This window comes from Solea solea, chromosome 20 (assembly GCF_958295425.1).
Source record: "Solea solea chromosome 20, fSolSol10.1, whole genome shotgun sequence".
NCBI lineage: Eukaryota > Metazoa > Chordata > Actinopteri > Pleuronectiformes > Soleidae > Solea > Solea solea.
Window position 1 is genome coordinate 4,819,820 of NC_081153.1, and position 22,665 is coordinate 4,842,484.

General features: G+C 39.4%; 2 protein-coding genes across 3 annotated transcripts; one reads left to right on the plus strand and one right to left on the minus strand.

Annotated features, from left to right (window-relative positions):
- Positions 1–564: 564 nt before the first annotated feature.
- Positions 565–8,743, minus strand: bzw2 (basic leucine zipper and W2 domains 2). The gene is made up of 12 exons (XM_058618412.1): positions 8,647–8,743; positions 7,614–7,684; positions 6,380–6,556; positions 6,047–6,150; positions 5,911–5,976; positions 5,310–5,445; positions 4,004–4,113; positions 3,264–3,434; positions 2,427–2,573; positions 2,128–2,266; positions 1,335–1,457; positions 565–882 (listed from the first exon to the last, which is right to left on the minus strand). The coding sequence occupies exons 2-12, from the start codon at positions 7,675–7,677 to the stop codon at positions 854–856; spliced, it is 1,266 nt and encodes a 421-aa protein (XP_058474395.1). The 5' UTR covers positions 7,678–7,684; positions 8,647–8,743; the 3' UTR covers positions 565–853.
- A 1,515-nt stretch (positions 8,744–10,258) lies between these two features.
- LOC131447491 (ankyrin repeat and MYND domain-containing protein 2-like) lies at positions 10,259–16,900 on the plus strand. 2 transcript variants are annotated; one of them, XM_058619306.1, is made up of 10 exons: positions 10,259–10,424; positions 10,711–10,775; positions 12,590–12,728; positions 12,822–12,920; positions 13,271–13,431; positions 13,587–13,801; positions 14,514–14,649; positions 15,371–15,499; positions 15,598–15,721; positions 16,416–16,900. In XM_058619306.1, the coding sequence occupies exons 1-10, from the start codon at positions 10,358–10,360 to the stop codon at positions 16,571–16,573; spliced, it is 1,293 nt and encodes a 430-aa protein (XP_058475289.1). In that variant the 5' UTR covers positions 10,259–10,357; the 3' UTR covers positions 16,574–16,900. The 2 variants fall into 2 exon arrangements, with proteins under 2 accessions (XP_058475289.1, XP_058475290.1); XM_058619307.1 differs by having other exon boundaries at positions 14,514–14,622.
- Positions 16,901–22,665: the final 5,765 nt, after the last annotated feature.

Here is a 22,665-nt window from a genome sequence, read left to right on the forward strand (position 1 = left end):
ACACACACACACACACACACACACGCTCAACCAGCCTCAGTGACACAGTTTCCCTACTGTTCTTTTTTTGCCATTTTAACGTAATGACTTTATTCCTGCTGTGTGTTGGGATAATCTTTCATACTAACTTGAAGTAAATTATTTATATATACTAGCCTGCCACTTTATTAGGTACACATGACACCAGGAGTACCACAGAGATTGAGATCGTGATTGAAGTGGAGGAGATGAGTGTGTGTGATAATGCCTCATAACTGCTTAAGTAACTACAACATTTGCTACTTAAATATTTAAATAACATGATTGTTATCTAAGTAATAATTATGATGTGGTTCCTTTGTTTTGCTTGAGCCCCTGACCCCTGAAATGTCTGTTTACACCACTGTAAGTCATTATCTCGGACTCCAGGGCTGCAGGATCCAGATCAAATCTATATTAGTATTTAATATCATGTTTCAATCATACTTATTAAGTGGCGCTGTTATCCACTGCCTTAGAGAACACCAACGCACGTTATTTATATTTAATGGACAGAGGGGGGAACAAAGAAGAGTAATAAACACATACAGTATAAAAGCTGTTTATTCATAGTTAATACTGGAGTTTGTAAATGTACGTGCACTACAACATGCACATATAGTGCAGAGGTCATGCAGGTGGACGTTTGTTTAGATGGAATATGTGCTGAAGTGGATCAGAATCAGGATTACTGTATTGATCCCTGGTGTGAAAATGCTTGAATGGACAACTGACTTTGGTTTAAGGGGTTTGAAAAACACAGAAAAATAAATACATGTTAACTCAGAGAATTCATATTTTTTAATTATAACAGAATAAACTCTGCTGCTCCTCCTTAATCCACCTCCTCCCCTGAGTCTGATTCTGTGGACAAAAATAAAAGAAAACAGTATTAGTTGCTCCACCTGCTGGTAAAACTGACAATTACAACTTGTGCACATCACTCAGTACAGTATATATTCATTTGGAGAAGAAATTATAATTATTGTGATCATTACTATCAATTTGTAGGCAGAGTTATATAATGAAATGGATGTAATAATTATATGTTTAAAACCCTTTAACTGAAATGTAAGAAATGCTGTCAGTATATAAGATATAAGAATACATTAAAAGTGTTAAATTAAATATCTAAATAAATAATTTGTATAGATTGTTTTCTTTAATTAATAAAGGTAAGGAGATATTGAATTAAAATCTCACCTTAGTGCATTAAAGAAACATTTTGTAGTTATTATGTACTTGCTTTAATGTTTCCAGTTTTTGACAAAACACAAATGTGTTATATGAGAATGGGGAAGTAATTATGTTCTTGCCTTCTTCAGCGTTCTGAAGCCACTCAACAAACTTCTTCATCTGCTCTAAGAAGACGCTCTTCCCTTTGGCAGCATGGCCGTCTTTGTACCATTTCAAGATGGCCTCCTCACTCAGGACGTCAGCTGAATTAAATAATAAATTAAATTAAAACTGTAATTCATTGACAGCAAAGACAATAAACAATAAAGCCACTTGAACCATCTTGAAATTTTACTGGGCATCAGAAACACAAGGGGAATGAGATAAATATACATGAGCATTAAAAACATGTATATATTTATACATGTACATGTATATATTCAAGGCTAAAACACTATTTATAACTTGGAAACTGACAGTTTACAGAAAGATCTTGAAATAATAAATATAAAAGATATACATAAACAAATAAAGACCTCTTTTAGCAGAAATTTTAATATATTTTTTCCTCCAGTTTTATATTTGAAATTCCTATGTGGTCCGAAGAACCAGTTCTCAATTAAATGTGTGTGATAAAGCCTCAAAAGTTGTAATTTGTGTGAGAAAGGTGTACTTTTCTTTAGACACTAAACATTTGTATTGCTATTATTATACAAAATTGTTTTGGTTATTGTTAGTTATATAGTTAGAGATTACTGTTATTATCATATATATTGATTTGACTTAGCCTTTTCCTCTTTTTCCTGTTAATATTCAAGATAAAATAAACAAATGTGGCAGGGTAAAAAGGTAACAAATGACAATCGAGATGACATGAAATGGAAAACTGAATTGAAGTATTGTAGATGATGAAAATGAGTGTGAGACGCTGACCTTTGTAGAAGAGCACCACGATCTTACAGAAGGACTTCATGAACTGGATGTTGTCGTAGCAGAAGTCCTGGATCTTCAGTAGCAACACCAGCTCAGACTGACCCTGAGTGCTGAACACGGCCAGCAGAGGAGCATAGTGCTGACAGAGAGAGGGAAAGAGATGCTTATACTAATATATCACTCGTTTGATTATTTACACTAGTGATTTCAATACTGTGAACAACAAACCAAAATGGCTGCTTTGGCAAAAGGCCCACTGTGAGTGGCGGTAGTGGTGTAGTGGGTAGTGGGTGACCTACTTTGAGGTGTTTGAGTGCCTGTTCTGTGACCAACTCCTCCTTTTTGTTCCACTCCACGGCGTTCATGAGGCACGTCCACAACAAGCCAATCACAGCATGCTCCTGCAGCTGGTTCCTCTTCATTTCCTCCTTCACATATAGCACTATCTGAAACACACGCAAACTTTGTTTCTGTATCTTAGTGAGAACACATCATAGACATAATGCATTCCCTTAGCCGCCCTTACCCAAACCATACCCATCTCAACTAAGTGCCTAACCCTAACCCCTTACCCTAAAGCCCATGGTATACTTTGCATATCACAGACCCTAATATACTTGTGTGTCAGGGTCCTGTGGTATCCCACCCCACCATCAGGTGGTGGTACAAGTCTGGAAGCAGGGAATAGGACACATTCCTACCCTACCAAAGAAGAAGAGAACAATGCTACAGCTCCCTCAGGCATGTGGGGTTCAAGCGGCTCACAGCTGAGGCCCGTTGGCAGGGGAGTCGGCTGGGGTGTCAGCCAGTTCGAGGGTCACCAGTTTGAGGCTCGTATGGCTGTCCTTGACAACTACTTCTTCTGTTGTCAAAATGTCCATGTGTACCCAAAGCTCTCTGTGCACACACTTCCAAAATCTCTTTGGGTTAGGGTTAGGGTGTGTGTGGGAGTACACCAGGGCCTTTAGCCCTTACCCAAACCTTACCCATCACAACTAAGTGCCCAACCCTAACCCTTACCCTAACCTAAACTTAATACTAACACTAACCCTAAAACCTGTCAAGTTTTAATCCTCAAAAAGCCCTTCAAAGTTGTGAGGACCAGACAAAATGCCCCCCCCCCCCACAAGGTCTACCTCTTTGATAGGACACTGCTGGGACAGGCGTTCCTGCAGTTCTCTCTGCAGCTCTTTACGTGTTCCCAGGCTCTGTTGCACATGCAGGAAGTCTGATAGCTCCTTGAGCCCGGCGTCGTTGAAGTACTTGGAGAAATGCTCCACATTCTGCTTATTGGCGGGAAACAGCTCCTGGAGTCAACACGGGTGAAAAATAACAACAATAACGAACAAAGTAAAATCAATTGCTTTGGAAATGGCCAAATTATATAGTGTATGGTGAAGTCACACGTGTAGCATGGAGATGTTTGATAGGCGCCTCATTCTGCTGACTGAACATCGTGTTGTGCAGCCAGACCCATATTTAGAAACACCGCACATAAGTGTTGACAGGTGAACACAATAGCCATGGAAACTCTCCTTTGCCCTGCAGTCCTGTCATTCTAGAACAAAGGTTCTCATTTATTTTTCCCAGGCAAGATAAAAACTTAACTTTCCAGGGACCCCCTCATGTATTTCCCTTGAAATAATTTGACTATAAAGTCTTAGTTTAGAGTGTAATCTATGAAAAACGTCAGACAACTGTAATCTCAAGCATAAAAAAGTATTTCATGATGATTTTATAACTGGTGAATTCTGAGTAATTACTAAAACACTGTGAATACCTAGCCACGAGTCAAATGGCCAAGTTATCGTACATTTGGCCTTTTTTTATCGTACATCTGGCAACACTGGTGGAGAGCCTATCTTGTTTTTCTTACCAGGAGTCTTTTATTCAGATTTGCCTTCCTCAGTGACGAGGTCACAGAATTGGCATCTTTCTCTGCTATCCATGCTTTGAACATCTTCACAGCAAACGATGCAGAGATCCCTGAGTAATGTCCAAGCAAAACAAAACACAACAAAAAAGGATATATTTATTTATTTTAAACTGGTATAAATCTGTAAAGATGCAGAAGTGTTGAGTTTGTCGGCACCGGAACAGAAGAAAGTTTCTTGATGATTTCTGTTAGTCCCTGGTCTACTTACCTTTTCCCTCCCTTGTGTATCTGTCCATCAAGGTGTGTCCTGGTCCCCTAATTACCTGAGTCTTGTTCATTTCCACCTGCTTGTGTTTTAAGTCTCCCTTGCTCCGAGTGCTCAAGGCCAGTTTGTTTACTTCCACTATGTCCATTGGTCTTGCCTTTTGTCAGTTTGTCTCCAAGTTAACTGTTGTCAAATTGTCCAGTGCCATTTGTTTGTCTTTGAGCAGGATTCTTTTTTGTTTGATGTAGTGATCATTGTGAAAACAATCTGGTCAAATAAAACCAAAATGATCTGGATTTTACTACTTGTAGATAGTGTTGTAGCACTCGAGATCGGTCTTGGTCTCGAGACCACTTGTCTCGGTCTGGGACAAAGCGGACTCAACTTTTATTTTAAGACCGGTCAAGACCACAACTGTGGGGATATCAATATATTGCTTCGGGTACAAACCAATAACTTGACTGATTTATCATTTGAAATTTTTGTCACCGTTAACGGCTGTCACTCCTCCCGCCCCCTTTCACATGCCCCCCACAAAAGTGCATGTGAGTGACAGGAGAAGAGGCCGTGAGAAGATGTCAGCCAACTCATCTATAATAAAATGTGGTTACCTGAACCACAAAGACTTTTTGTGCATAAATACCTCCAAAAGAAAACACAGCGCAACGTGTAAATTCTGCAAAGCAACACTAACGGAGACGGCTGGGACCACGTCCAACTTTTACTGCCTCGGTCTTGGTCTTGTCTCGGTCTCGACCCCTCAAAGTCTAGGTCTTGTCTTGTCTTGGTCTCGATACACTGTGGTCTTGGTCTCCACTTGGTCTTGACCACAACACTACTGCACCCTATAACTCTTTATTGCAAGGAGCGATATTGACCAAATTCACAGTATATGCACCTGGTTTCCTCTACTGCTCATACTGAAAAGACAGAGATCGTAAGCCCTAACAATCTAGAGTTATAGGGTGCACCCAGTAAAATCCGTAAAATCCAGTCCTCTAATAACGTCTTCGACAGCAAAGGTTGCGGCCTCTTGTGTACCTTCTTTGACCACATTTTCACTGAAGAGACTGGTGATGATGGGCGGCGGGAGCGCGTTGTTGGCCAGCAGAATACCGGTCAGGACGGCCAGCTTTGTCTGCTCCGACTCACTGAAGCCTTTCAGGAAGAGCAGCAGCTGCGCGACAACAGACGGCACACAGTGACGCTTCATGATACGACGGGCATGAACACACACACACACTAAACAAATTTAAATATAAAGAAATACATTATTTACAGTCAACAGAAATAACACACGTCATACTTGCAATGCAATTCTCGAGCACCACAATTTGTTGTTGTTGAGCACATGTTCTAGTTGTATAGCTGAGAACATCGGTTTAACCACACCCACTTCTTTGTCTTCATTTGTTTGTCTTGACTTTGGCTTGTTGGTTGAGTTTTGTGGCTCAAAAGACATTCTTGCACATTTTCTACAGCTTAATAGACATTGGTTAAATCTTTGATGTCTTATCTTTGTCTTATCTTTGTAATCTTTGGAAAACCATTTGTCTCATTTGCATCATTTGCCACAGTCTTGTAAAGAATCCTAACTTTTGTTGTTGCTTTTCAGTGACCCACATTAAACTGAAGGCATTACCTTTTTGATTTCCTCCTCAAAGGCCTTCTCCAAATACTTGTATCGTCTGATGAGCTTATTGAAAACCTGTGATCACAAAGTAGACAAAGCTGAATATTTGATTTGAACAGAACCCCCTGCTGATTGGCAAACTCACCTGAGCATATCGTTGAAGAGCGACATGGCTTTCCTCTGTGGTGAACACACAGTACGCCGTCACCTTGGTCTTGTCACCTTCATCAATTCGTGTCCCTCCAGGAGCTGATGACGAGAACAAGTTAAACAAACAGGACATTTTAAGGTTGGACTTTATTGTTTGTTATTATAAACAGATTATAAACAGTGGTGTCTCCACCTAATGGTCATTCAGCAGAAGGCAGGTTTCAAGCACTTCTGCATTAGTTTCAAACTTTTTACTCGCCCCAAACATCTCTTCTTGAATTTGTGACGTTTTCAGTGAGCGTCAATGCAGACAGGTACATTAACTCACCGAGCATGCTCCCTGCGATGAGGATGTCAAACAGAGTTTCAGCATAGCGCCTGTAGTCCAGTCGCGACCCTGTCGTATCTAGAAACTTGGCGACAGCATCCAGGTCTCCGCCGGCCTCATTAAGCCCTGCAACAATCGAGTCTCGAAACACTGCCGGCTCAAACTTCTCCTTCTCATCTAGGACACAGGATCACATGATCAGTGGAAAACTTAAAAACAGAAACTTTACATTATTGTTTTCATTCATTTTAAACTCTCTTATTAACAGTATGTGTCAGATTTGTTATACAACCATGTGCTGTGTGCGTTATAATCACCACGAGTATATTTAGACCTTTGTCCAACACAGAACAATGGAAACTAATCCAAGTTACTTAGACTTCTAATTATGTATTAATTCAATCTTTGTCACGACCCCTGGATTATCCAGCTTTATTCTGTTTTGGACTTTTTGTTGTTCTGTTTTTTTTAGCTCTGATTCTGTTTTCCTGTTTTATTTTGTACTTCTTTTCCTAGAGTGTCCTCATTTCATTTCCTGGGTTCTCTGATTGTCTGCCACACCCCAACGTGTCTCACCTGTGTCTGATTATCCCCAAGTGTATTTAGTCTCCATGCTCCTCAGTGTCTACGCTGTTTCATTTAGTTGGTGTCCCGTCACATTTCTCTCTGTTCGGTTGCTCTTTTCATTCGTTAGTTCTGTTCATTTTTGCAACTGTGTTTGTGTCCTCACTGACAATCATCATTTTTATTAATTTTATTCTGGCAAACTTCCTATCTCACTGCTTTTGTTTTAAGATTATTTGAATGGCGGTTGTTTTTGTACTAAATTACCGTAATTGTGCTTGTTGTGAAAAACTTTAAGTTACACCTTGTAGGATGGATGTAAGCACTGACAATGTGCGTTTTATGTAAAAACAAACAAAACACAACAGAAAGAATAGCCTGTTAACACATATTTGATATTTGAAAATGTATAAAACAGGGGTCTCAAACTCAAATATTCCATACATGATCTTAAAATTTATATCATGATATTTCATCCTGATTAATGCAAAAATGATATGATATGTGAACATATTTGACAGAGTTTCAAAATAAAAGTGTTTGTTTTGATAAAGAATAATATATAGGTGCAAATAATAAAAAAATAGTACAGCAATAACTCATTATAACCTAAATTTAAGTCGCATAAAACATACAAACACAGCACCAGAATGCTGTGTTTGGTACTCACCCCTTTTACGGGTCTTAAACCTCTGGCCTGTGAGCACTGGCTTCTGCTGCTTACCGGTATTCATACAAGTCCTGAAAGACACACTGTAATATACAGTTGCTGCACCACCATAGCAACAAACATAACGTTGACTTTTCGTGACACAAAAGGTCACAGTCGTGTCACTCTCGTGTCACGTGAGTATGTCATGTTAAGTGAGAGTGGCATTGAGTCTAAAAATGCTTTTAGCATGAGCTTAACCCTGACTGTGATGAAAGCCTGCAATAAAACATATATTAGATCAAAATCTACCAATATATTTTATTGATTTGATTGGATTGGATCAGATTGATCTAATATTTAATATAAAAGGAATATGAAATATAGGCAGTGGCACACAATTATTAGGAATTAGAGGATTCGCGCAAACACAGTGAGTGTTTTTACAGAGTTGAGAGATAGTGCATAAAATAGTAAATTGTGACAGTTTTCTCCAGTGATTTAATGTTGGTGAGAGGCCGTGCAGTTACTTGATGGCTTAGTAACTTCACTAATGACAGAGATCATTAGGAAAAATAAAAATGTACTATAATCATGTCAATGTCAATAAAGGTGACAATAAAAATTAATGTTATTAGCTGATTAATTCTTTTCGGCGCAGAAAGGTTGTTATAGTTATTGCTAGTTGGACATGCATCCACACAAATGTCTTAAAAGATAAAAACAATAATGAATCAGGCCAATATCGGTACGAGTAGACTCTCAGTTTTCAAACATGAAGAAGTGGAATTGAGCCATCTCGAGTTGTTCAACATCAAATTTCCTCCAGGTCTAATCCATGTGATGAGAAAAGGACAAAAACACACAGGGGACAGGGACACCTGTGCACCTGTAAACCTCTAGCCTGAGGAAGCTTTACAATTATTAGCTTAAGAATTAAGTGCTATTGTTAGAGTGACTGAATTTGTAAAGCAAACACAAGGAATAGTAGATTAATTACTGTGATCAGTTGATATCTAACTGAAAATGACTTGAAGGTTGAGTGAATCCTTACCAGTGGTGAGGTTCTTGTGCTCCCTGGAAGTGAGTTGGACTGTGTTGAGTGTTCTGTCCTTCTGTTTACTAACCTTGTGCTCTGCTCTATATATAGTGGGCTCATCCCTGCATGTCAGTGTAAACCTGCCTCATACTCTCAGGCACAGGACATACGTGTCATATTACTCAGTGTACCTAACTCAATCTCAATTCACTCACTCATTTATGTGTATGAATGCATGCGGTGTGAGTGAGTGAGTGAGTGCATACATCATGTAGAAAAACAGGCTCAATACAAACACTTAGAGAAGAGTCTGAAGAAACTTTCACTGAACCCTGTGAAGGCAGACAGGTCGCAGTTCAACTGACTGGGTCATGGATTATAACAGTTTGTAATCCACAGCATCAATCCCTGTTGTCTGGAGCTGGGTCAGCACACATACACAAACTAACACACACGCACACACACACACACACACACACACACACACTTATGATAATATATATATTTATACAGATATATATATATATATATATATATATATATATATATATATATATATATATATATGTGTGTATATACTGTACATATATATGTATACATATATATATACATACATATATTATCATTACGTTTCTTTTCTTTTTTTTCTCTAATTCATTCTCAATGAGGCTATGTTTGCATACCAAAAAATAATAATTATAGAAAAAAATGGTTATATAAAAAAGTAAATAAACCAGTGCTGCATTTCAACAAAACCTAACCCAAACCTCATCCTAAGCATACATGTCCTCACTTTAAAATATAATTAATATGGGGACTCGCTTTTGTCCCCATAAAGAAGACAAGTCCCCATAATGTGAGTGTGGAATCACATTTAGGTCCTCACAACATGGGACACACAATCACACACACACAGGTTCACACAGCTATCATTTTAAGGACTTGCATGGTCTTCTATTAATTTGGACAGCCTAACATTAATTATAACCAGTAAATGTCTAACTCTAACCTGAAGCTAACCAAATCTTAGCAGTTCTTCAGAAAAGGTCTGCCTCATTAGGACCAGGTTCTGATCTCCATGAGGTCTACTGGTCCTGACAAGGTCAGTGTTTATGACAGAAAAAGTCCTGAAGAGATAACAAGAACACACACACGCACACACATACACCCACGCACACAGGTTTGTGCAGCTATTCTTCCTGGGACATTGTTAAACCACTAAAAATAATTATTACACGTAATTTTTCTGAACTGGATTTTTTTTTTTTGTGAACATGTTCATGATTTCATTTTGAGAACAAACCTTTATTTTAATCCGAAAAGGACACTTTTTTTTATTTTAAATTTGTGAATATATGGCATCACTGGAAGAACACATACATGAAGACGTGTGTTGTGTGTATTGTTCTGGTGGAAGAAATCAGTTTTATAAAGACAGACCATGGTTCCTGGCAAAATATATTCACTTTGTGTTTTTAAGTTTTGAACGTTTCATGAAAATCTGTTCACGGGTCCCTTCCACTCACCACCATCACCCCCCCGCCTGGTTGGCAGAGTGGTATGTTCCAAGAATGGCTCTGTTATGTGAACTGTGTTGTAATAAGGTGGTGGTAGTTTTGTGTAGCATTTGAAAGTGAGACCACCTGTGGACGGGAGGGGACAGCTGAGCAGCTACAGACAACAAAGTGGTCACATTCATCCTCCTCATCATCACAGCAGAAGAAGAATGGCTGCGCCTCAGAAAGGAGATCTGTCAGAATCTGAGAGGAAAATCCTACAACTTATTGATGCTGGTAAGTTGATTTATGCGTCTTTGTCAACTTTGCTGTAAAATATTTTAATTTGTCAGGTGCTTTAAATCTATTTTATACACTGCTGCAATCAATAAGATCATAAAAGGAGATGAGAGAGAAACCTTTTCTTCATATTTAAAATCAAATTGCATAGTTTTTTGGACTCAGAAACTGCGGACGTATTAAATAAAAGTTTATAATTATAATAATTTAGTTATTTTTGCTGCTCTAAAGTCCAAAATTGTCCGTCTTTACTAGTTTTGCAGTGGTGCGTTTGTTTTTGCAGGTGATGTAAAGGAAGTCGATCGGCTGCTGGCCAGCAACGCAGTCAGAGTCAACTGCTTGGACGAGGTATTCAAAATAGAAGACGCTCACTTGTTACGTTGGAGTGTGTAGTTATTATTATAATAATTGTCTTCGTAGTTATTTTCTGTCTGAAGAGAATTAAGAATTAGCCTTGAGGAATAATAATTAAATGTTTTTATGTTAAAAATAAAATAGGCATATCCAAAGGAACAGCAAAACAGTACAGGTCTTTTTTTTGACAACTCCCAGAAAACCTTAAAATTGAAGACACACTTAGATTTGAATAGAGTTTAACCCTTAGAACACTTTTACTATGTTAAAACGTATATATATAGAGGTGATAAGAATGTGCAATATACAGTATCTTATATCCTTTTTTTTCACAGCACAACCTACCCACAAACAAACTACGTGTACATTTTTTTTTTTAAATTTAAGAATTTGTGAAATTTGGAAATAAAATAGAAGAAAAACTGTCTTATTTTGTGACAATTATTGCTACTCCCAATTTTTAAAATACATATGCGTTATATAAATAATCATTATTTTGACTCAATAAACACATAAGAAGACGAAAAAAAAGCATTTTTGTAAAGCCTGAAGAAGTGACCTATAAACACACACATAAGAGTCAATATAAGAGTTGCAAACACTGCACCACGCAAGCACTAAGGGTTAAAGAGTGCGCTCCTACATTTACCTGGAAGCCCATGCTGAATGTCCTACTAGTTTACTAGTTTATGTAAAAATGACACAACCGTCATCATCCCAGCCCTATCTGCTCAGTGTTACATCACGGAGAACGTGTCACATATGTAACACATGTGCCCACAATTGTTATGGAGACATATGGAGATGACTGTTGAGAGGCTGCCGCAGCCCTTGACAGTGTTTGGTGAGAGTGTCCACGCCACTACAATTAGCTCACAAACTCCTTCAGAGTGCCAGCCTGTCACAATCAGGTGCAGTGACCAAGCTTTTTTGCATCACTGCCCGCACACACACACAGACAGACAGGTAGACAGACAGGTACATCAGAGATCTAAACAGAGAAGGTTATCACCCTAGGAGAGTGTTCTCTTTAAATGCAAATTGTCCAAAGAAAAAATCTGACAAAAAGTTTATGAAAAGCCTGGTAAACTTTCAGTTGTTGTTGTTTGGTGTTTTGTCCGTCGTGTCGCCCACTTTGAGACCTGTGTTGTCAGCGGAGTTTAGTCTGACAGACCAAGGTTATTATAGTCAACGAAAACTGACAAGATAACGAAAACTAAAATTGAAAAACAAACATTCTCATTAACTGCAATAAAACCAAAAACTAGAGTTTATTAAGCTAACCAAAATGTGCTTAGTTTTCGTCTTTGTAAATTCATATTATACATAATCCTTTTGGATTCATGTGAAGTGGATTTATTTTTTCTTTGTCAGCAATTTAGAACGGTTGTATTTGAGATAGCCTTTTCATTCATTCATAATACAACGTTTTTAACTTGTTAATTCGTTGTGAAAGTTAATCGAAGTGAATCTTATTATGACCTTTATGCATCTTGCACTTGACTTCATACTCCATATTAAAAAACTCAAATTAACACTGAAACTAATAAAAACTAACTAAAATAGGATTTACAAAAGATAAAAACTAGAAAATCCTGCCCTTAAAAACTAATAAAAACTAACTCATTTTAAAAACAAAAAGTCTAAACTAAATAAAAACAACAACTAATGAAAAATCCAAAACTATTATAACCTTGGTCACTTACACCGTGGAGTAAATGCAGCCTTCATGTTTTTACTTATACAGTAAGTTAAGAAAATACCTACTACCTACTCCTGTTGTTGTGCTCTGGTTTATTTCCCTGAAGTACGGCATGACTGCACTGATGCATGCAGCGTACAAGGGCAAAGAGGACATGTGTCGTTTGCTGCTGCAGCACGGCGCCGACGTGAACTGTAACCAGCACGAGTATGGATACACTGCTCTCATGTTCGCTGGCCTGTCAGGTACAACTGTGTGTGTGTGTGTGTCAGTTTTAGTTGAAAACAAGCTTTGGTATAATATAATGTAATACTGTAATAAACTGCATCCTCCTCCAGGGAAAACTACCATCACCTCTATGATGCTGGAAGCAGGAGCAGAGACAGACGCAGTGAATTCCGTGGGTCGCACCGCAGCTCAGATGGCAGCGTTTGTGGGTGAGATAATGACTGTACTGACAGTTGTGTTACTAATGATGAGAATGGGAAGGACTCCTCCACTCGCACTTTTCCTTTCCCATGCACATAAAGGAACTACAGTGGCCTTCACATCACATTTTAGGATTGATTTTAAAAATGTTATTTTGGTCCTTTGGCACCAGCTGACATCTTGGAACTTCTTCTTCTTCACGCTCCATCCTGAGTTCTGCGGTCAAACTACAGGCTGCTTTTAGATTTTAGTGCCAAAATCCTGACAAAGAACCGGGGCGATTGGGGAAACACATGAGGGAGTGTCTTTGTCTTTGTATCTTGTAAACAGTAGTGACACCTGTGTGTTCTGTTTCTAGGCCAGCACGACTGCGTGACAGTGATCAACAACTTCTTCCCTCGGTCTCGACTGGAGTTTTACACCAAGCCACAGGGGCAGGAGAAGGAGCCCCTGCTGCCGCCAGTACTGGCAGAACCACTGCACAAGATCATCATGACCGCCAACCTCAACCCGGTCAAGGTGAGGCTTGTCAAAAAAAGGTGAAACTATTTCAGGAGAATGTGTAACTCATACAGGAAGGCCCCGGTGGAGCGCAGGTGCGTAGAGCCTCAGAAAGAACCTCAGAAACCTTCTGCCTGCATACATTCTGTCTAAGCAGCTCTCCACTCTGTCAGATAGTCATGCTGGTGAAGGAGAACCCCGTGCTGGTGGACATGGCCGCTCTGGAGAAGTGCTACCAGGTCATGAACCTGCTGTGTGAGCAGTGCGTGAAGCAGCAGGACATGAACGAGGTGCTGGCCATGAAGATGCACTACATCAGCTGTGTTCTGCAGAAGTGCCTGGCGTTTCTACAGAAACGGGACGACAAGCTTGACGCACTTGTCAAGAGGTGAGGATTAAACAGTGACGTCAGACAGTGTTTTAACTCATGTAGGCTTTGCAAACCTATGGAAGGGGGTGTCCAGTGTGAGAAGAACCTTCAATTATAATCATATAAGTGAAGGTTTTACTTGTGTTGACCTATACTATCTATCTATATAACCGCAAAGGTCCAAGTGCCACCAAATTTAGAGCAGAAACCTCTTGGGAACCTGAATTTGACAAAACAAAGCAAAACCTATGGAGGGTCCAAAATGGAATTATAGTATGAGTTGTAAATAATATCAACATTTTGCCACTTCCAGCTTCAAACTATGTTTAAAAAAGTGTTTTTCCACATTTAGACCAATATTTGTTAACTTATCCATATATTAAATATTACACCTAACTATGAAATTTAAATCTAAATGTTAAATCTAAATAAATCTTTATATTTAAATGTAATATTTATATTTAACATTTAGAATGTTGATGTTATTTTCAGCTTGAGCCACTTTACAAACGGCCCCTCATACCCTTGGTTTGAGTTTCATGTCTGGATAAATGGAAAGATTTGAGTCAAATCTAAAACAAATTCAACACTATGCTGTGGTTACCCATAATCTGGATTATCTAGAAGAAGAAGAAGAAGTAAATACATGTAATCATAGACATAGCCTCAGTGACAATCCACTGTGTAAATCTATTCTTCATGTTGTCCTCGTCCTGCTTTAATGTCCCAGTCTGTTGAGAGGCAGAGAGAGCGACGGCTTCCCACAGTACCAGGAGAAGTTCATTCGGGACTGTATCAAGAAGTTTCCTTACTGCGAGGCCACTCTCCTTCAGCAGCTGGTGAGGAGCATTACACCGGTAGAGATTGTAAGTGAAGATGTCGGTGTAGATTCTCATTCCACCAGGTCGTAGTTCTCTCCCAAGTGTCATTGGCTCAGTAGGGTTAGGGAGTAGAGTTCTTGAAAAGAAGGAAAACCAGTAGTTCAGTTGAATCAAGAGTTTGAAACAAAAATACAGTATGTGAATTTTTATAATGAATGAACTGTCTGGCAGGGACATTTTGGACAACTTCAGTCTCCACAAAAAAGGAACCAATCACAAACCCCCGACTTGACGAATGTATACTATCCTACATAGCGGCCACAGAAGAGCAGCTGTCTTTCGATTTGGCTGTTGCTTCCACACATTTTGTCCGTCGCTCTGCATACGTCATCCAGATCATTAGATCTGGCAAGATCTGGTTGGTTGTAGGTCTGTCCAGTTTGCGCTCAGAGACATTTTCATCTACGCCCGTTTGTTTGCGCCTCTTGAAAGTGAGAGACAACGTCCTTTCCAGACTGCATCTCAATCTCTGGCAGATATGGCTAAAGCAGGAGGCTGAATAGGCTTCTACCTCCATGACTTCATCTCCAAATATATCTACATCTGCTCTTACATGAGTAAGCAAAATATTGGTATCGGCCGTTGGCCAAAGCCAACCAATCCCAAAAGATCCGCAATAAGTCCAATACCCTGCATCCCTGTTACTGAGTAATTGTTTTTCTTGAGTCGATATAACTTCAAATAAACCACTGTGTCTTGTTTCTAGGGCAACAACCCAACGGCATACTCAGTGCTGACCCAGGCCCTCACAGGTCAGATGGCGTTTGTAGATGCTGACTATTGTGTCACATGTGGTGAGAGGGGAGCGGACAAGAGGTGCTCCCTTTGTAAAGCAGTAAGTCCCAGTCACGTTGTCCTGTAGCCCTTATCTCTGCCACGAGCCTCCACGTTGAGCTGTGTCTTGATCATGGTTCTCTCTGAACTCTTCCCAAGGTCACTTACTGCAGCCTGAACTGCCAAAAGCTTCACTGGTTCACCCACAAAAAGATGTGCAGGTCTCTGCGAGAACAGGACGCAGACCTGGACAAGGACACTCCAAGATTGAAAGAACTCAAAGGTACTAAGCTTTTTTTGTTTGTGGATCCTTCCCCCAACTCTGTTATGTGTAAGTCTTATTGGACCAAGCCAGGTTTTAGTGTGTTCCGTGCAAATCACCAAAGATGGACGTCAAATTCAAAACGGTCGACTTCCTGTTGAGTTGAGCCCGTGGTTCCAATGGACTTTATCGTTTGTCTTGGGCTGTGCCATGTTTCCACCAAGTTTTGTTTCACCTTTGAGTGCGCTACTGAGCCATTTTGCATCACTTTTTCATGTATTACCCTTATTTTGTAAATTGAATCCACCTATTTCTGTCCATTTTCACCATTATTTAGAGCCTCAAAATAAGCTTTATTCGTATAGCACTTCTCTAAACAATGTTACAAAGTGCTTAACATTCCAATCAAACCAATTCAAATATCTCAAACTGATTGTAGCTAAACCAAATCTATGTTTTTGTACTGTATGTTTTCAAACGGCAAACCAACATCTCTAGATATTTATTGAGCAGTTTGGTTTATTACATTCATATTATGTACAAACAGTGATGTTCACTTGCTTTGGTCCCCAATAAAGTGTGTACACTCTCTTTTATGTGTGAGTGTGTGGTTGGTTCCTCAGTGCAGAGAATTTTGCTGAATATTTTACAGTTACAAAACTTTTGTTTGTTTTGTCGCGTTGCATAATCACCGTGTCTCTTTACTTCGCGGCAGATGACGAAAGCGACCTGGTGATGGAGACGGCCAACTTTCTGCAGGAGCTGGTTCTGCGGGCGGAGGAGAAGGTGGCCGCGGCTGCGGGAGGTTGTCCTGCAGAGATGCTCGCCTGTCCCTCCACCTCCACTGAGGGTCAGTCCTTCACCCGAGACTGAGCCGAGAGGACTGCACAAGTATCAGTGTGTGTGAACAATTCTGAGTCTGTGAATCTTCACAAAAATAATAATAATATAAAGTTTAAATCCTGGCTGAGGAGAAACCAGTGCGTCAGCAGGAAAACTAAAGCTGTTCTTGGTAACTTGCAAAAACAACAGTATGAGTAATAAGCCTGGTTAGTGATACGTGGATACAAAGAGGCTATTAACTTTTCTGGGAAGAGACTGTGTTGTCTCTAAACTGAGGCATCTCGACATTCTCTTTCCTGTGTGTCAAATTTTTGATTTTGAGATTGTGTTTTTTTCCCCCATATTCTTTTCCTTTAAAAAAAACATTGTAAATGGATTTTCATATTGGCTTGAGAAAAAAGGATGTTCAGGTCATAGTTTAATTAAGAAACAGAAGACGAAGAAGAAGAGAAAATGTTCCGTTGTTGGTGTAGTGACAGTTGTGTAGAGCGGAATGTGTGGTGCTATTGTGAAGTCAATTTTAAAAAAGAAGTAAGAAGTAAGAAGACAGAAGAATTCTGCAAAATGCTAAATTATAGTGCATTGAACATTTCCTAACATTTAATTTTTCTCATTTTCAACATATCTGTGTTCTAGGACAAATAGACAAATAGATACCGATACATTTAAGATTTTAAATCACTGTTGACAAAGAAAGCAAATGTGAATTTCAGGTTTGTGAAACTGTGTGCATCTCCTAGGACGACTCAGGTTAGTGATACTACATACATATCATTTATTATATACATAAAAACAAGGATGATTTTAAACTTTCTTAACATTAATTACAATAAAAATAGAGGTCATAGTGTTTGGACACCCTGGTTATTTGGATGTGGACGCTTTTGGCCGTCAAGTCCTCAGTTTCCTTATTAAAATGAAAGCCTTTTGCCCTCCTTACTATTTAGAGACAGATCTTTTGATTTGATTTGTATCATCTCAGCTGGATTATTGTCATTCTTTGTATGTGGCTATGTTAGACCAGATTGCTGCTGCGTTTAGGGGCACTGAGGTCAAACAAATTTGAAGTTGCTCTTGGAAGTAAGTGCCAAAAAAAAACTTTTACATTGCTTTTAAAGACCTGTCCCTTCTCTCTGACTTTCCCTTCGACATGAGAGATTTTACTACTTTACTATTTTACTTTCTGTCATGATTTACTGTGTTTCTTGTTGTCCCTTTTACCTTGTAAAGCACTGTGGTCAGACGTGGTTGTTTTTTAAATGTACTATAGAAATAAAGTTGACTTGAGTTACTAAACTGGGATATTTTTCATTTTTTTAAGACTTCTTCTGGTGGTGAAAATAAATGTTTCTGTGCTTAAAATATTGTCCCCATTATATATAAAAATGTACAACCAAAATTGAATAAAACCACATTTGTATTGTACCACATTGTGCCATCAAATGACCATTCGGTGTGGTTTTATAAAATAAATTAAAAGAATAATAGGTTGATCCATGGGTTCTTCATGTAGTTGTTGAGCTGGTCAACCGTCAGTTCACCTTTACTCTTTAACTATTAACTTTAAAATGTCTGATCAGTTATTGTCAGGACTTGTAGAGCTTATTACCTTTTCTAAAATTACTCCAGTTACAACAGTAGGTGGCAGCATTTCCTGTGTCCTCCCTTTCTCCTCCTTATGTTTAGGGCAGGGGTCTCCAACCCTTAGTATGAAAAGAGCCACTGCTGTTTGTAGCCAACCTTTCATAAAGTTTTAATAAACTCACTTTGAAATAAATAAGGCAATATTTGGATTTTACATAGTTCATGCATGAGAAAACCTGCCCAGCATAAACAGTAAATATGTAGATCTAAAGATGGACAAATTCTGTTTTGTCGGGTTTCATTATCACATTTGACCTAGACGTTGGATGTGATGCACAAAACATTAAAACACTTTTTTTGTTTTTTAGTCAAAGCTACAAGGAGCCACTGCAGAAGGGCTGATAATAAAGCTCTAGAGCCGCAGGTTGTAGACCCCTGGAGTAAATCTCACTTTGAGACTGATGTCTGATGTTTAATATTGGATAAATATTTTTTCTGCCAAAAACCCTTTCACACCAACTGTTTGATTTCTGTATAAATCATATTTATACCATTTTTATCAACTCCTATTTAAAACTTCTAGTTTATGTTTTAATAATGAAACTGAAAAGTTCATTCTTCTTTCCCTTGATTACAATTTGACTTTATCTCGTTGAAACATAAGAGGTCATGTAGAGCAGAGGTTCTCAATCCTGGTCCCTGCTCTGCATGCTTTACATGTTTCCCTGCTCCAACACACCTGATTCAAATAAAAGGCTCGTTATCAGGCTTCTGCAGTGTTTGCTGATGACCATCTGAATCACGTGTGTTGGAGCAGGTGAAACATCTAAAACAGTACCCAGGATCAGGATTAGCAGGATTAGCAGGAGTAGCAGTGTGACACCTGGAAGACAGATGTTGAGATGCTTCTCGTCAGCCTCATTTTCTCACACACAGTGAACGTCCTTCGGCGACGCATCCAGTTTCTATAGAGCTCCGTCTTCCTGACTGCATTGTTCTCCATTTCCACAGCTCTGTTCCCATGGGGGCCACGGCGCTGACCCCTGTCACCGTGCGCTGAGAGGCACAAGCGGCAAGCAAGCATGGCTGCTGTCACACTGACTCACAACTCAAGCCCCCGTCCTCCTGTTTCCAGCCCATTATCTCGTCTCTCCTCATCTGTGTGTCTCACTCGCTCTGGACGGCAGCGGAGCATAAAAGATCGATCTCAAATTTCCGGTTCCTGAGATGTAAAAATTAGCAAATGCTCTGTGGGATCAAGTAACTTTGATTGTGTTCCTACAAGCCCCCCAGGTTTTCAGTTTTTTTGCCCCCTGATCCATACCTCCACCTCGATGATGGGATGTCACAAACACTAGCTTTTTGGGGTAACTGGAGATCATTTTGAGAGCCAACAGAGAAGAAACACTCCACACCTCGGCGCAACAATAACGACATGAGCCTTTATTGGACAGTTCTGGAGTGGATTTATTTTCAGCGGTATCAAAGGAGAGACAAGGACAGCTGGAGTAAAGTCATTGTCACAGAGTCCTGGGAACTGCGTGTAAAAGGACACCTCAGGTCTTAGGGGCAAAGTTTCGGCAGGATGAAGGCGGAGAGGAGGCTTTGTCAGGCTACTGTATGATTTGGATGATGGACACACACATACATCATGGTGGTGAGCTCATCTACTTCATCCTTGGCTCGTGGGACTCGGTGAAGGAACTTTATTTTCAAAACAAACCCTTGTTGCAGAATCTTACAATGATTTAGTTCTGCCACATTTACTCACTGTCATGTGTCAGCATCTCATCTATGGTCCAATCTCTTAATGCTTGGTCATTAAAATATTTGTATATTTAGGACAGGGGTCTCAAACTCATATGACCACCATGAGTGTCTAGTTTGGTCAGTAAGTGAAAAAAATTTAACTTTTTGAGCAAAAGACATCAAAAAACCTAATATTTATGATGATTTCACATAAAAAAGTGTTTGTTTTGATATGAAACAATACATAGTTCACAATATAAACTTATGTATTTTAAAAAAAAAAAGCTAATAGAAACAACTATATAATATGAAGTGGGGCCACATGATATTAATTGCGGGTCTGCATGTGGCCCCCAAGCCGTGAGTTTGGGACCTCTGAAGGAGGACATCAATTAAAGGTTGTCATCTTCACTAGTGCCATCTTATGCCACTTTTCCACTACATAGTATCGCATCGCCTCGCCTCGCCTCGCCACGGCTCGACTCAGTTTGGTTGGTTTTCTACTACAAAATAGTGTTATATATTGAGATTTTTAGACTTTCCTTTTTTTAAACTGATCTACAGTTCGGCATTGTTTGGTTTGATTCTTGTGTCGGACGTCGCACTTATGACTCTTCCTGTGATGACTCTCTCTGACCAGTCATTGCGCGGCAGTCTGACGACATCACATTTTAGTATCGGCTCAGCTCGCTTGGAACCTTGCCAGAGCCGGTACTAAAATAAGTGCTACGTACCAGGTTCTATCACTAATGGAAAAGCAAAACAACTGTGCCGTGACATGACGAGGCGAGTCGCGCCGGGACCATATAGTGGAAACGCAGCATTACACTGTAGTAGAAGTTCTGCTTGCTGCAGCTTTAATCTAACTGAACAGAGAGAGGGTGCAGCAGTAATAAACTGAGTATGTCTCTCATGGTTTTGAGAAATCCGTCTCCTTGTGTCGTATTCACGTCCAGTCACAGTGATATCTTAAAAACCTGGAGCAGAAACAACAAATGTGAGAGAAACAAGTACAAGATTTGTTCTGCTGCATTAAAGATTCTTTGGTACTTGTGTTGAAGATGGAACGACGATGCTGCCTGACTTTAACTGTGTTTTTTTATCTCTTCATCTCTTCACAATCAAACTGTAAAATGAAATGTAGTACGACGGTGCCTCTATGTAAACCCGTGTGTGTCATTTCTCCGAAATGAAATTTTAGAACACACGAGCGCTAATGCAGGTTTCCTGAAGGATGAGATCACCAAGAAAGCAACAAGGCTATCAAATGCTCCTTGAGCATGCTGTATTGACACCCAACACCTGATGAGGAATAAACAGCACAGCTTTTGTGTTCTCCTGTCTGCAGGGCCTGTGTGTGTGTGTGTGTGGGTTACAATAACATGGCCTCGTGGATAGGAAACCCTGTATCCTTAATGTCTACCGTAATGGGCCATCTCAGGGTTACAGTCACTGCTGAGTTTCTTCACCTTTATTTGCTCTTATGAATAAAAAAAAGGGAAAAATTCAACTGTAATCTTTCAAAATAAAGTTCTTCAATGTGGCTTTTGTTGAATTTGTCAGCACTAGACAAAAATGATCTTAACTCAAAGTCAATTTATCAATTTTTTATTTGCAAATTCATTTTTCATAAGTCAGTTTTCAATGAGCAACTAAAGGGATAGTTCAGATGTTGTCAGGTGTAGCATATGTTCACTGCTTTTATCTCCCAGTTAGACAGGAAACGTTCCCGTGTACCTACAAGATGATTTTGATAGACTTTGGTGTTGGCGAGGGACTGGTTTACAAATGTCAGTGTCTACTCAGAAATATTATGTTAGGGGTTAGGTTAATTCAGCGTTTCTCAATCCTGGTCCTTTCACCTGCTCCAACACACCTGATGAAGCATCGATTTGAATCAGGTGTGTTGGAGCAGGTGAAACATCTAAAACAATGCAGGGCAGTGAGTCCCTGAGGAGCAGGTTTGAGAAACACTGAGTTAATTGAAGATTTAGATGTGAATGTACCCAAAAAGTTATGCCCCGCATCCCAGCAACCTATGATATTAATGGTAAGTAGTAGTAGAATTAGTGACGTCTAATTGTGAGACTGCAGATTTCAAGTGTATCTGAGAACAACCACTTTTTTCATTGTTTATGCATTGGCATCATGTGGGTGGAGTCATTCTTCGTCACTTGTGTAATAATAAGCAAAGCATGAACTCTGGCTGGTTTGTCCATTAACCCTTAAGAGTTCCTTTTAAAAAAACATTCATATTTGTTCCTAATGGCAGAAAATGTCCATGGATGGTAAGATGGTGTCCACTGTAGAGCAAGACCCTTGACTACAGTACTTATACAAGGCTTTTTCTCAGGATACTAAAACCAAACTGTGATTATACACTTACCACTTAAACAAACATACTTCTTCAATATGTGCCAATAAAGTCTTTGAAATAATTCACACTGGACCTTTATTCTAGCACTCTTGCCGGGTCTTCTTGCCACAAGAAGATGGACTGGTGATCTGTGCATCAGCTGAGATTGGCACAGCCTCAGTTGGAGTATAAAGCGGTAGAAAGTGGATGGACTAATGACTTTCACTGTGATACTCCAGCAACATGTCACCCCTCACACTGGAATCACTGAACAATAAAAGCCCATATTGCCTATATGTCACCAAACCTTAAACATTCACGTAAAGTTCATACAAAAGTGTGTGTGTTTGAAGTAGAAAAACAGTACACTGTCAACACGACGGCTTGAATCGCTGCCGTTTGTTCTCGTGTTGTGTTTTCATGTCTCTGTGCT

Excerpts from the sequence above, each read along its gene's own strand:
- bzw2 (XM_058618412.1), bottom strand. The coding sequence starts at position 7,677 with ATGAATACCGGTAAGCAGCAGAAGCCAGTGCTCACAGGCCAGAGGTTT. Across the intron at positions 2,574-3,263 it reads AGCAGTGTCCTATCAAAGAG|ATAGTGCTATATGTGAAGGA; the intron begins GTAGACCTTGTG and ends CGTGTGTTTCAG. Across the intron at positions 1,458-2,127 it reads CGTGGTGCTCTTCTACAAAG|CTGACGTCCTGAGTGAGGAG; the intron begins GTCAGCGTCTCA and ends TATTTAATTCAG.
- LOC131447491 (XM_058619306.1), top strand. The coding sequence starts at position 10,358 with ATGGCTGCGCCTCAGAAAGGAGATCTGTCAGAATCTGAGAGGAAAATC. Across the intron at positions 10,425-10,710 it reads CCTACAACTTATTGATGCTG|GTGATGTAAAGGAAGTCGAT; the intron begins GTAAGTTGATTT and ends TTGTTTTTGCAG. Across the intron at positions 12,921-13,270 it reads TCAGATGGCAGCGTTTGTGG|GCCAGCACGACTGCGTGACA; the intron begins GTGAGATAATGA and ends TTCTGTTTCTAG.